Source organism: Haliaeetus leucocephalus, unplaced genomic scaffold, assembly GCF_000737465.1.
Source record: "Haliaeetus leucocephalus isolate CR32 unplaced genomic scaffold, Haliaeetus_leucocephalus-4.0 Scaffold802, whole genome shotgun sequence".
Lineage (NCBI taxonomy): Eukaryota > Metazoa > Chordata > Aves > Accipitriformes > Accipitridae > Haliaeetus > Haliaeetus leucocephalus.
The window spans coordinates 68,285-82,008 of NW_010973238.1; the positions used below are offsets into that span (position 1 = coordinate 68,285).

Below are 13,724 nucleotides of genomic sequence, written 5' to 3' on the forward strand. Positions count from 1 at the left end.
ACAGGAACAGCAAAAGGAAGATAACTCTCTGAAAAATGGGAGGGGGGGAGGAACCCACAAGTCATCAAGAACCAAGATGGTTTTTCACACTGGATTTGGCCCTGTAAGGCACACTACCTGCTAGTGCTACAGCAGCAAAAATATCTGGCGACAAAAGAGTTTACTGATTCTGTAATTACAGATAGCAGGGGCTGAACTGCAGCAGGAAGCAGAGACCAGACTTTACAGCAGGCATTACAAGAATAGCCCATCTGAAGAGCACTACATCCCCTTCAAGAGATCCAGTTTTATAGCATTTCATTGAAAATAAATTACATTTCCAGCAAACATGTGAAGGCCCTTTAGTCTGGCAGAATTGAGACTGTGATTTTAGTAGGGCTGTCTAGGTTACTTCATTTGAGGGCAAACACAAAACCAACACCGTCCCACAGGACATTTAATGCAATCTGCTTTTAAGCATGAATTGCACAACATGGAACTAATCATTCTCAGATATCATATTCCCCTCTCTGTTATTCAGCTACATCTTGGTATGAGCACAACCAGTTTGAAATGCTATGGAAGACACATACCCCATCCCGCTTCTGACCCCCGTGTACACCCCATCCACGGTCCCTCAAACACTGCCCAGCCTTTACATGCATCCCATGCCCAGAAGAGAGCTCCCACACCCAGCAAATGGGTAGGAATCATCTAACAAGAAGATGGAGATCAGGCACCATGCTTGAGATACGCACGCTGATGACAGCCTGTTTCCATGCATCCAGCCCATATCCCAACTTCTCTCCATGTTCCCATGCTTGTTCTTCTCTCACCCTTGTCTCCTCCCCAAAATAACTGTCCTCTAATTTTCCTGTTGGGCCCAGCCTTGCTACATCTGTAGCCAAATTTGGTGTTTCTGACACCTCTCACTGGTCACCTCCACCTCACCAGGTGGTCCCCGTGCTCCTCCTCAATCATCTGTGAAGCTCAGCCATTTCCCCAGGTGCTCTCTGTTGCGCTCCAGCACTACCTGTACCAGTACCTGTTACCTGCTGCATCCAGCCATCTCTCATGTCACATCTGCTCCTCCCTCCTGGTCCGTTCAGTGACCCAAACTACGGGCCAGGGCCTGACCATCTGCCTGCATACCCTAACAGAGAGGTCCTACATTTCATGGCAATAAGCAGATCGTGTGATCATTAAGAAATAAATAATTAGTTTTTAAAATTACCTAAAAACTTCATTGTTATTTAGTCAGTTCAGTCCTTAAAGAACATCTCTGAAACATGGAAACATTAGTAAATGGATTCCCTTCACATTCATTCATGAGTACCTGAGAATAATTTTTTTCTTGAAGAAAAAACTGAGCCGTCAATTATTTCTGAACCCCCCCCCCCCCCGAAAATCACTATTTCTTGCAGTCACGATTCCTAGCAATGCCATGTTGATCAATTGATTTTTACAAGGTGCACTATAAAAATCGAGTCGCTTGGAAGGGTTTTTCAGTCAGAGACAGGAATTTTGGAAGTGGCAGTGGAAACCGCACCGGAGGAAGCTCTCCACCAAGCCAAACAGAGCATCAAACACCCTGGACCTTACAGAAGGCTGCAGGCACTGCTCAAAGAGCTGCATAAGATTTTCCATAGATGTTCCCTCAGTAAAACATCACCTGATTATAGTAAATGTCAAGACAGCCAAGTGTTACACAAGCTGTCTCATACTCAGGCGTGGTGCAAAAGTGTACACATCTGGCTACGCCTGCTTCCTGCTGAAAGGTGCTCGGTGCTTCTCCAGGCTGGATCACACCATACACGTGCTCATCCCACACTCAAAGGTCAGCTCACACTGGAGCACACACAGCCCTGAGTGCAGGCCATGTATGGTTAAAACTGCTCTTCCTTTTTTTGGCTAATTATAAAAATCAGCCGAAAGTTTCAAAGAATGGGAGGGAAAAAACCAAAAAAAGCCCCAGTGTGGCTGTCAGAAGTACCGCTTCTGTTCTTCAGAATATTGTCATCCATGCTGGTGGACGAACCAGTCAGTCCCTAGCCCCTGTGTTGTGATCATCAACATCCTCAAGTCTTTGGAGTCATACACATAGCAGCTGTAAAAACAAATTTGAAAAAGCTGAAATCGATGCAAAGCAAAAAGCCCCAGAGACCGATTACAGCGAAGCAATCAACATGCAAAACAGTAATCCTCAGAGCCCTTCTGAGGAAGGTGTTGGTGTGAGCCTTTCTCAAGAACACCAGAAGCTGGAAGTCAGAACTCCCCCACCAAGTAAGGGTTTAAGAAAAAGCCAGCTGCAAAGCCCACAAAAGCAGCCAATTATCAGAGCTACAAAATGGAGGGGCTGGATGAACAATGAGGAAATGAACTTACGAGAAGCCACCTCCTTCCCATAACAAGCCCACAAGGGGAAAAAAAAATAAAAAACCCAAACCAGTTCTTGAACACAGCCCCAGTGAAGACAAGAAAAGCAGCATCCCATCCCTTTTGAGGAAAGCTGGCCAACAAGGAGCAAGCCCAGCAAGCCCAGGCGGGGCTTGAAAGATCTTCTGAGACATATAAAAAGACAAGACGAAATTTCACCTGGCTAATGTGAATATAAGATGACTTAGGTACAAGGTACATTTTAGGAAAGAAAAAGAAAAACATTTAAGCTACTTGCATCCTGTTAGCGAAACTAAATATAAAGATCCTTTTATGAAGAAGGCCGAGCACAACTGATGTCTCTCAGCAACCTGATGTTAAGTTTTGCCCTGCACGACGTTATCCAGTAGCTTTATAAATGGACTGGAAGGTCCTTCCAAGTGCCCTGCGCAGGGGCGGCTGCCTGTGACATCACACAGCGGCCAGCACTGGGGTGCCGGCCAGTGCCCCGGGGCAGCCTCTGTGGTGTGTGGGCCCACCACCTGCCACCACGCATGATGCACACCAGCACCAACTCATGCAGCTCCCCCCAGCTCTCCCACCATGGATGATGCTGTGGTGCTTGGAAAGAAAGGCTATAGCCTGAGCAACACGCTAGGAGAAGGCTCTTACGGCAAAGTGAAATCTGCCTACTGCAACTGGCTGAAATGCAACGTGGCCATCAAGATAATCGACAAGAGGAAAACTCCTCGGGACTTCCTGGAAAGATTTCTCCCCAGGGAAATAGAGGCTTTGAGACATTTGCGCCACCCCTCAATCATCAAAACCTATGAGATTTTTGAGACATCAGCTGGGAAAGTGTACATTGTGATGGAGCTGGGGGCAAAGGGAGACCTCCTGGACTACATCAAGATCACAGGAGCTATGGAAGAGGACGTCGCTCGCATCAAGTTTCAGCAGTTGGCTTCTGCCATCAAGTATTGCCACGACTCAGACTTCGCTCATAGGGACCTGAAATGTGAGAACATCCTTCTCGATGAAGGCCTCAACATCAAGCTGTCAGACTTTGGCTTTTCCAAACCCTTGTCTCGGGATGAAAATGGAAGAACTATTCTCAGCAAAACCTTCTGCGGGTCTGCTGCGTACGCAGCCCCTGAAGTGCTACAGGGCATTCCTTGTGACCCCAGGATTTCTGACATATGGAGCCTGGGCGTCATCCTGTATACAATGGTCTACGCTTTAATGCCATTTGATGATTCCAATGTCAGGAAAATGATCTGCATTCAGAAACAACACAGGATTCCCTTCCCCAACTCAAAACACCTGACTGCAGAGTGCAAGGACCTCATTTACCATTTGCTCCAGCCTAGTGTGTCTCAGAGGTTGCACATAGATGAAGTTTTGAAACACTCATGGTTGCAGACTCCAAAATCCACAATCCCTTCCCCTCCGCCAGCTGCAGAAGAGGGTGAGTGTTCCCAAAACCTGTGTGAAGGAAAGCCTGAGCACAAGCAGGAAGCCAAATCCCATTCTGCAGAAGGGGAAGGAGAGGAGAAGGAAATGAGATCCTCTTAAGGATGGCTGGTTTTAACAATATCACAAAGTTGGTCTAACTTGTGAACTGCTGGTTCTCAACTTCAGCTTCTCTGGACCCTTTCGGCAATAGTCCTCATCTTTTGCTTTACAAAGTATAGCAACAGAAGACACAGTACATCTGCTGAGGTGAATGAACAGCTTAACACTATTATTCTCAAAAGACCCGTCTCTGATATGGTTTGCGGGTATGAGAAGATACTGTCAAAACACATTGGAAAGTTTCTTTCAGTGCTGCTGACACTTAACAGCTTTTACACTCACATTTCTCAAGTTCCTGACTACATCGGCTATAGAATTCACACGTGCATCAACCACATTTTGGATTCAGTAAGTAAGAGGGCAGGTTATTAGGAAGCGTGAACTGATGTCTGAAACTGTATGCATACTGTTTTCATAACGTACCAACTCTGACAGGCCCACTGTACATTCCATCAGTTTAAACTCCACTTAAATTAAAGAGAAGCACTCTAAAATTCTGGGTCATGTCTGAATACATACATGGTTGTGTCCCCTCTTCTGCAAAGTACAAAATCAAAGTTTGACAAGCTGGAAGAAAGTCCAGTTCAACCTTTTAGGAAGGCCTAGCACATTTTATAAATAGACGTATCTGTACAGAAACATATTTAAATGCATGGCCATCTTAAAAAGAGAAATATATCTTTAGAAAATTATCACCATTTTCCAAGAGTCCAGAATCTTCTCTGCCATTGCAGGAAGTATCCTTTTGCTACAACAGCCCTGTGCATCCCACCCATGCAGTTCAAAGTGAAGTTATACCACAACAGGAGATACTCTGCTTCCAAAAAGCACATCACAGTCTATTATAGCTATGTAGTTTTAAAGTAGCACTGGTCCCAGATCTTGTAACCCGCTGGCTTCCATTCTGGCAGCTGTATCTAGACACCCCTTACTACCAATGGCTCACAACATCCAGTTTGCAGACAGCTGAGCACAGCCAGCTCACTATCACCTTGCTGGTGACCAGAATACTCAGAAGAAATCAGATGCCTTCCTTCTTTTAGGAAGCTGCAGTAAATTGTCTGTGATTGATGTAGTATCCTGAGATACCGGTGTCTGAGATACTGTCCTAGACTGTGGGGTGCTTGTGGGTGTATGAGGCCCACTTGCTGGGGTCTTGTAACCAGGAGTTCCTGTGTGGGCTGGGGAAGGAGTATAGCTGGCCCGCAGGGCTTTGTCGGTATATTTACTTGCAGTCCTGTTTACTAGTCTTTGCAAAGCTGGTGACATTGCTGGGCTTAGTCCTTTTGGAGTGAGGCTGGAATAGAATAAAAAACAGTTTTAAAAGATTTTACAGTAAAAATCTGCCATTTATCAGTAAGAACATCAATGCTTCCACAGGCGAGCTCTGTGTCCAGTCCCCCCACAGAACAGACCCACAGGCTGCAGAATTCTGCCTGCAGGTAAATGCAGCCTGTCTCTCTAGAGAGACAAGTGCAGAGAAACCTCCTACATCCCTCCCAAACCTGAGTGGCCCTGCCTGTCTTTTCCTTTGAGCCCGTTCCATCCTTCCCATGACCCAGCCAAGCAAGCCTTATCATGTCTTCTCTTTGCAATGAGGCAAGACACCAATCCAGATGCATGGCAGGGTCACTGAAGGGCAGAACAGTAATGTTGATAATAGGGAGTATCAGGGACTGCCACCAGCCACCTTTCCTCAGGAATTAATTTTTTTAATTTCTAAAAACATTTAGTTTGACTGTATCTCTTCCTGCTTCCAGTACTCATATAATTCCTCCCTTTCTACATATGTTGATGCAAGTCTCATCAGAAAATACACATCCCCAGTTCTGCTGTCAGAACAGAAGCCTCACCTGGCCAAGTTTTCCGTCACTTTTCGAAGTGCCTCCTGCTTCTTTGCTCGGTTTTTAGCTGCCACTTCATTGGCCATCTTGAGTCCTAACCTCTCACGGCGCCCAGGCTCCAGGATCTATAAATGCATCACACGGTTCACTCACCAATGCGCTCATACGAGTGCTGCATAAATGAGTCAAAGCACCTTTACAGTTGGATTCCAGCCTACAGGGATCTAAACCAGGGAGAAGTGGGGTCAGCCCACACCTCTCTGCTGCTATATAAAAGCCAGGGAGAACAGAGGGAGACCTTCAACCTGCCTTAGCAAGAAACAAAAATGGTAAAACCAGTTCAGTCAAGGAAGCAGCCATTACCTCTGGCATTTCCTCCTGCTGTCTCTCCTAGACAAACAACGTCACCTGTGTCTTGCCTAGCCTGGCCTGTAGCCAGCCAGCTCTCAGGCAAACACAGACATTGCTAAACAGCAGGAGAATCAGTCAAGGGCTTCGGAGTCCGACAAAACAGATGCACATATAGCATATTACACCTTTCTTAAACTAAGAGTCTCAGACAGCTCACATTCAATGACACCAGCAGGAGACAGGTGGCATGCAGGGTCAGGTGCCATTAGCAAAGCCAGCGCGCCTTTTCTGCTCTCAAGTGATATACCTGCCTCAGGCTGTGACAGCCAGAAGATCAAGACAGAGGGAAATCCTACAACTTCTACCCATTCATACATTAAAATCAGAGAAATCAGGTGCCTCTTGAGCTTCCTCTGAAAGCCTCTCTGTCTGGGCCCATAATCAAATATCGAGTCTCACTCTCCTGCCAACAGTGTGTGTTCCACCTCAGGTATCTCCACCAAGTAGCTTTCATGTGGAGCTATGTCCACCTCCACCCTCCAATCAGAACCTAGATTATTAGTCTCAAGGACTGGGAAAACAGCCCAGAGATGCATCACACTCCCACAACAATGTTAATCTATTAGTTACTCACTTGCCTTTCCCTTCTTAGTCCTTCCCCCCCAAAAGAATGACGTGCTGACTCCTGACATGAAATACCTTGAAGGCTGGTCCAGGTGTTCTGTCCACATATGGCGTTTCTGACCCTTCTAGACGCAAAGGGGTGCTTTCGATTTCACCCCATGTCATAAAAGGAGACTCATTCACACCTAAAAACAAATTTAAAAAGTCATGCTCATGCAAAACATTTGACTATTCATTCACCGCAAAAAATCCAGAGAAGCAAATTATGAAATGCAGTAAACTCATCAACACACGAAGGAGCCCCTCCACTGCAGAGGAAGTCACAGCCAATGTTGAATAGTAACATGTGGTTCCCATTAAAAGGGCATGACCTTAAACTCGCAGGATTGGCTGTGGCTGTGTCACCCTCTAGGTTACAACACCCAAGCACTATCCTTTCCATATACATATTTTTTCCATTTGGTCAGTTTTTGCTTAGTGACACTTTCATTTTTTTCCTCTACGGTACTAGTCTTCCCCTCTGCTATTGTATGAAAATTCCTTCAATACAGGGAACTATTTAAAAGCAGGGAAACGGGCAGAGGAGTTAAGATACATGTAATGGCCTAATGTAACCTCAATTCATCTTGAGGCTAGCCTGTACCAAACAGTGACTGCACCTTGTCTAACAGCTACAACTGCAGAATAGATTTGAAGAGCCCAATTAAGTCACTGGCTAGAAAATCTTGCTGTCCAGGGTTTGGAAAAGGCATTTACAATGGAGAAACGAGGTGCAATCCAAATGCCACCTACAGGCTTTCCAGAGGAAAAGCCTCAGTATGTTCACCTTTTAGCACAATAACAAAAGACAGGGAAACATAATGGCTGGTGAAGAACAGCTAAAAATTCAGATACCACATTTCAACTGCAACAAAAATAATCAGTTTGTTCGAACCGAAAGTATCCTGTCGCTAATACATCTAAACAAAAGGAATCCATAATACACAAGCATATTCAAAGGAAGAACCTAGAAAGCAGCAGACCTGGAGGAAAACAGTAGGTTACTGTGAAGGAAGCAAGATATACCACATCCCTATGAGCCAGGCTGAACCATCACTCAGCAAACTACTGGACACACTGACGCGAATGCTCCTTGTTTTGCAAAAAGAGCACCTGAACTCGTTGGAAGGTTAATGTTTGTGAAATGTTTGAATTATTATCTTTAAGCTCTAGAGAAGCATCACCCAGGAATAAAACAAGCAGTCACAGCACACCAGTTGCCTAGGAAGGCTCACCGCCCTCTTGATGATTCCTAAGCAATGGCACAGGAGCTTGCTCAGAGCCTCTCGGACACCGCACGACTTCTCTTGCCAGAGTATTTGACTAGGATTTAAGTACTGCATTGAGCAGGCATACACAGTACACAAGCAAGTCACCAGCTCATGAGACATACACAGATAGAAGGCTTACCTCCTTGTCTAAACCAACAGTGATACCTCAGGGTTGAACAAACAGAGCAACAAAATAAGTGCAGTAGCAGTCCTCTCACAACAGAAAAAATAAGAAAACCCTCTTACCAGGGGCAGGAGATGGGGTAGCCACAAATCCATATCCATTCACTTTTGGAGACTCTTGGGGTATCAGTTCTTTCCCATCTGGTCCCACTTTGCCCTGTTTGTACTGAAGTAAAAAAAGACAATGCCATTCATGTGGAAAAAGGTGTGAGTCAGCTGTATCTAGCACACACACAATTCTGGTTAATGAACAACACCAGAGGGCAGAGTCTAACAAAATTTTAGTCAGAAGTAGTAAAATTATCCAACCTGAGCATTGAGGGCTGCAGCTTGTTGGAGCTGTGATTTGCTCACGGCTTGGCTAAAAGGGTCCTTCACGAAACGGGTGTTTCGATGGACAACTTCCCTGGGCTTCTTAAATACATCATCCTCATCAGGTACACCTTGAAAAGCAAAATGTCTTTTAAGAAAGGGCTCAGGTAACACTAGGCAGCGTGCTGTAAAGCTCCCAACCAACGTGACACTTGCCACACATTCCTACACAACACAGAATCCATCAGCAATTGCAGTGTGTATCGTGTATCTCTAGCAATTTAAAACAAAATTTGCACTAGATATATGCTTTGTAACACCTGAAGTCTATAAATTACAGATCAGATTTTTTTTTTTTTTTTTTTTCTTTTTTTTTTTTTTTTTAAGAAAACCATTAACAAGACTTTCTTTTCTCTACTTTACTGGTTTGCAGAAATTGCCAAGTGTACCTTTATAGCCAAAAAAGAAGCTGGCTGTGTCATTTATAGCTGTGTCTACAAAATTATGTAGTTTTCTGTAGCAACCAAGGGACCAACAAGCCCAAGGAGCACTCTTTGAGCAGAAGCAATGAATGAATAAAGATGACAAGAAAGTGCTCACAAATAAGATAGACCAAACTGGAAAGACCTTCTGGCTCCTGAAAACAAGTGCTTCTATAATACAGATAATGAGGTTCTCAACAACAAATAGAAGATGATCAAACTTTGCAATCAGAAGCAAAGGAGCAAGGTCCAAAGAAAGAAAAGGAAAGGAAAAAAAAAAGGAAAATAAGACTTTTTTAAACAACTTTGCATATCTTGAGCTTCACAGAAGGAAAAGTGCAGTATTACCAGTAAGAGCTGCTCAGTCATCTATAGAAGTACTGTAAGCACTGTTTAGAGTCAACCCACCTAGAACCAATCCCTCTCCTGAGAAACCTGTGTGTCTCACCTGTCGGATAATACATGAGGGTGTTTCGAGCCGTGTATTCCCAGGTCTCCAGTCCAGCTTTCACATTCTCCAGAGCTTGCTGCTCTGCTGAAGGAAGTGCCAGGTTCTCATTTCGTCGCTGAAAGGGCAATGGGAACAAAAAATTAAAAAAAGGAAAAAAAAATAATCAGGTCTGAAACACTCCTGCAGTCTTTTAATCAGGCATACACAACTTGGAGAGCTCAATCATGAGCTCAGCTACCTGCCCTAGCACACTTTGCATCTGGCATGGCACAAGCACCCTCTGACTGGCAAATGGCATTTCAGAAACCATCCTGTTCCCAGGTAAGCTTGCAAACAACTCCATATGCAGTTCTGGTATAAAATCAAGTGAGAACTAAAGAAGTAACTTCTCAGAAAGATTATCTTTATGACTGTTTATTACATCTTGTGACAACACTTGTGACGGTTCAAACTTTTTCTGGTTTTTCTCTATCAACTAATCAAAATCCAAATGAAGCATTCATTGCTAAATAAGGGAAGAGAAACTTATGACACATATCTAATACAAATACCCAATATAAAGGCAGTCTACAAGGCTTTGGCACGTAACCTTGGGAGACGTGTACCATCCTAGTCTCATGCAAACTGTATTAGCTGAGGCAAGCAGTAACAAAAGAACAGACACTTCTTCAACACTTAGCAGAGAGTTTCCAAACATGTCCATAGGCAGTACAGGTATGGAAGTATTTGACATATTCACATGATTACTTGTGCGCTGTTACCAGCGTACTAGTATCACCAATACCAAAAAGAAACTAATAGAATGCAGTCAGCCACCAAGAAGTTACTCCATTTTAAAATTCTCACACTAATTAAACTAGACAACTACTGCCAGAAGCTATACATTAAGACATCAACTGATGTTGTCTTTAATAGGTATCATCCACATACATTTAAATAGCAGTATTGCCACTGAATACATTAAATGAGGCATAGCGAAGTTGTCTGCTACGCAAACAGACATTCTGTACAAGGAAACGCAAGGTCTGAACAGAGTGCTGGCTGACAGGAAGACACACAACATCAGCACAAGACCAGCTCCAGCAACTTCACCTTGACCTGAAACAACCCCTGTGCTTTGGGAATGTTCTCCTGTTGCCTGCCTTTTAATTCTGGATGAAAGCATTCGAGCAAAGAAGCAGCATAAGGAGCCACAGAGGGCATTTTTATTGTAACAGACTCTGAGGGTTTACATTAGCTGGGATAAAAACACAACACTCACAACAACAGCAGTAAACACTCATGCATCAGCACCAAACTTCATTAAAAGGCACTGCAGCTCACATCCATCACTGACACATCTGGCAACAGTGCCAGGTGCTTGCTGCTGATGGAGAAAGATTGACATGGCAGCCCCAGAACCGCTCCCTAACCTCCCACAAAGCTAGCTGCGGAAGGCAGCTCAGCCAGCCACACTGGGTACAGTACTTTACTTCAGCAGTTGAAGGGATTATTACTGATAATAGAAACAGAACTGAAATAAGGAAGACAATCTAACTGCAAATAATAAAGGGCGGACGGACAAACAACAGGAACTGTTCTCAGCTGCTCTCCCTGGTATTGCTGCTTATGAAAGAGACTGCCAAGAACAGCAATACTTGCACTTAGTGCAATGCTTCACAGTCTCAAAGCTTTAGGAAGAGACAGATCCTCAGCAACTACGTCAACACTGTTCTTGCGTTACAGACGGGGGGAAAAAACAGGACTGCAAAAGGAAGCAACGAGCTGTCACAAGGCCCAGGAAACTCAGGCTTAACTCAGGTTTAGCTGTGATCACCCCATGCACTTACTATTCAAAATCAAGACCTTTCTATTCTTATTCAATAATATGAGTAATTCAATGGTCTAATGCAATAACCCCATGCTCAGAGCCAACGAATTCTCATCCATATTTATAGCAGGATTCAAAAACAGAAGGTAAGATAATATTCTATTTAATCAAACAAACAAGAAAGAAACACAGTAAAATGGTATTTCCCTGTTGTGTCACTTTGGAAGAGCAGAGGTACAGCTGAGCCGCTTCCCTACCTGGGCATACTCCTCTTCTGCACTGTACAGCCAAGCATGCTTGACTTTCTCCTTCTCTTTGGCCACCTCCATGATCTGCTCAAACGAAGCGTTATCTTCACTTGTGTGTTTTGCTAAGAAGCTGTCCAGACTGGGAAGTGCATCTTTATCATCTTTTTCTGCTTCTCCTAACAAGAGGAGGGAAGAAGCCTGAGAAAGGTTAATACCTCCCTTTCTATGAGAGCACTATACATATAACCAACTTCCACATAAAACCTTTTATGGCATTTATAGCTATTTGTGTTAAAGAAAAAACGCACATCATTTTCACCTACTAGAAGGTTAAAGAAAACTGTTTAAATATCTGTTAAATACCCAAAGCCCTTACAGGAGACAGAGCTCACAAAAGTATTTTCCTGCTGCTGAAGAATTCAGCTAGAGAAACATTATTCTCCTACCTTCCTCTGCAGCTTTCACGCCAGCTTTGGCTTTATTCCCCAGTGGAAGGCCACCTGGATGCACTTCTGGGGTTTCAAAGGTGGCCGGAGTAACATCTGTGACAAAAAAAAAAAAAAAAAAAAAAAAGTTCACATGGTTGCTAGAGCACAGAACAGTACACTTGCTGTGATATCTTCCACCACAGCAAGGGTCATGTGCCAAACAAGTCACAGAAGACATCAAGAGAACAACAATGTAATTAAACAGTTGTGAAAAGACTCCAAAATATTCTATTCAATTCTATCCCAACCACGGAACAAGATTTTGCTCTCATCTAAGACATTATTTTTCTCCTGCTGGGAAAAATTCACTGGAGAGCCACAGCCCAGTATATTTGCCACCCTATCTACAGCTTTTGCCAACAGAAGCAAGCAGCAGCATAACAATCTTAACCTAGGCGAGGGCCAGCACCTGCAGTAGGGGGGGGAAGGGAAACCACTTGGTGACACATGCCCTTTGCCACAAAAAAGCTAATCACCTAAACCCCACCGCAGGAGCTCAGCCACTCAGCTGGGGACTGGGCTTTAGTATAAGACACACCTGAACTTGAAGTGAAAGCAACATACAACAGGACATTGAGTACCTGCTGTGTAAACCTCTGATAATCACAAGCTTTCAACACCTTCTGTCTCCAATATATGAAAATCTTACACATTTGTAGGTGCAACAAGAACCCCTAAAACTATAATAAGGATTCAAAACATATCTTAGAGTTTCGATAGTATAATATTGAACATTAGAGCTAGGCAGCAGGAACTTGGCAAAAGTTGCCCGGGAGGGATGGTTATTCAATAGTTGTTTTTTCCAAAACCATTCCCTCAAGAAGGGATTATGAAACATCATCAAAGAGCAATTCAGCATCAGCCATCAGATACGGCCTACTGCCCAATCTGGTATACTAATTCCCATGCAATGTCAGTCTTGAATCTTTAAGGAAAGCACTGCCTACACAAAGTTAGATAAACCAGAGCAGCAATACTAGATATAAAACCCTTGTGCCCCAGTGAGCCAGTTCTTACAGGGCGCAGGCGTGTCCCTCGATGATTTGCCCAAGGAGGAGCCAAATTTGATAGCAATTTGCCTCATTTTCTCCAAGTCACCGTTTTCTTCAGCCTCCAGATACTCCTTCTGCGCCCGCAACTTCTCCACATCAGGAAAGAAGTCTCGCTGAATGATCTTTTCTAAACTCTACAAACAGAGAGACAACTGCGAGGCCGCGCTGGGACACCTGGGAGCGCCGGCTCAGCTCGGGGGCCGGCCGCACGCAGCGCACGGCAAGGACGGGCAGCCCACGGGCGCTTCGAGCCGCGGCTGGGCCGCAGCTGTCGCCGCAGAAGCCCAACGGGCAACCCCAGAGCTGCCCCGGCCGCGGGCGGACCCGAGGCGCCAGGAGAGCGGGGCCTCCCGGGCCCAGCGGCCTACCTCGATGTAGGCCTCCTCATCCAGGATCTTCTTCGGGCGCCTCGGGGCCGGCGGGGTCGCCTCCTTCCCCGTCGCCACGGCGGTGCCCGGGCCGACGGCGGGCACCAAGGCGCCGGAGGAGGCGGCTGGAACCGCCGTCGCCGCCTCCATAGCGCCGGAGGCCCGGACGGCCGGTGAGGGGCCCTGACCCTCCTCAGCCGCCGTCGCGGACGCGACGCGCCGTGACGTCACGCCGCCGCGCCACGGGGAGCCGGCAACGTCGCGCACCCAG

At 45.2% G+C, this 13,724-nt stretch overlaps 2 protein-coding genes across 2 annotated transcripts; one reads left to right on the forward strand and one right to left on the reverse strand.

Moving 5' to 3' along the window:
- The first annotated feature begins 2,871 nt into the window (after positions 1-2,871).
- On the forward strand, positions 2,872-4,387 carry TSSK2 (testis-specific serine kinase 2). Its single transcript, XM_010581606.1, has one exon. The coding sequence runs from the start codon at positions 2,959-2,961 to the stop codon at positions 3,928-3,930; it is 972 nt and encodes a 323-aa protein (XP_010579908.1). The 5' UTR covers positions 2,872-2,958; the 3' UTR covers positions 3,931-4,387.
- Positions 4,388-4,526: 139 nt separating this feature from the next.
- Positions 4,527-13,603, reverse strand: DGCR14 (DiGeorge syndrome critical region gene 14). The gene is made up of 10 exons (XM_010581605.1): positions 13,454-13,603; positions 13,051-13,219; positions 11,992-12,087; positions 11,555-11,721; positions 9,485-9,602; positions 8,552-8,685; positions 8,306-8,408; positions 6,825-6,934; positions 5,784-5,899; positions 4,527-5,227 (listed from the first exon to the last, which is right to left on the reverse strand). Exons 1-10 carry the CDS (start codon positions 13,601-13,603, stop codon positions 4,942-4,944), a joined length of 1,449 nt encoding a protein of 482 aa, XP_010579907.1. The 3' UTR covers positions 4,527-4,941.
- Positions 13,604-13,724: the final 121 nt, after the last annotated feature.

What these genes read in the sequence shown, in the direction of transcription:
- TSSK2 (XM_010581606.1), top strand. Translation starts at nt 2,959, where the DNA reads ATGGATGATGCTGTGGTGCTTGGAAAGAAAGGCTATAGCCTGAGCAAC.
- DGCR14 (XM_010581605.1), bottom strand. Translation starts at nt 13,603, where the DNA reads ATGGAGGCGGCGACGGCGGTTCCAGCCGCCTCCTCCGGCGCCTTGGTG. An exon ending in CCTCATGTATTATCCGACAG is followed by an intron (nt 8,686 to 9,484) that starts GTGAGACACACA and finishes TTGCTTTTCAAG; the next exon opens with GTGTACCTGATGAGGATGAT. An exon ending in GTGACGGAAAACTTGGCCAG is followed by an intron (nt 5,228 to 5,783) that starts GTGAGGCTTCTG and finishes ATTCTATTCCAG; the next exon opens with CCTCACTCCAAAAGGACTAA.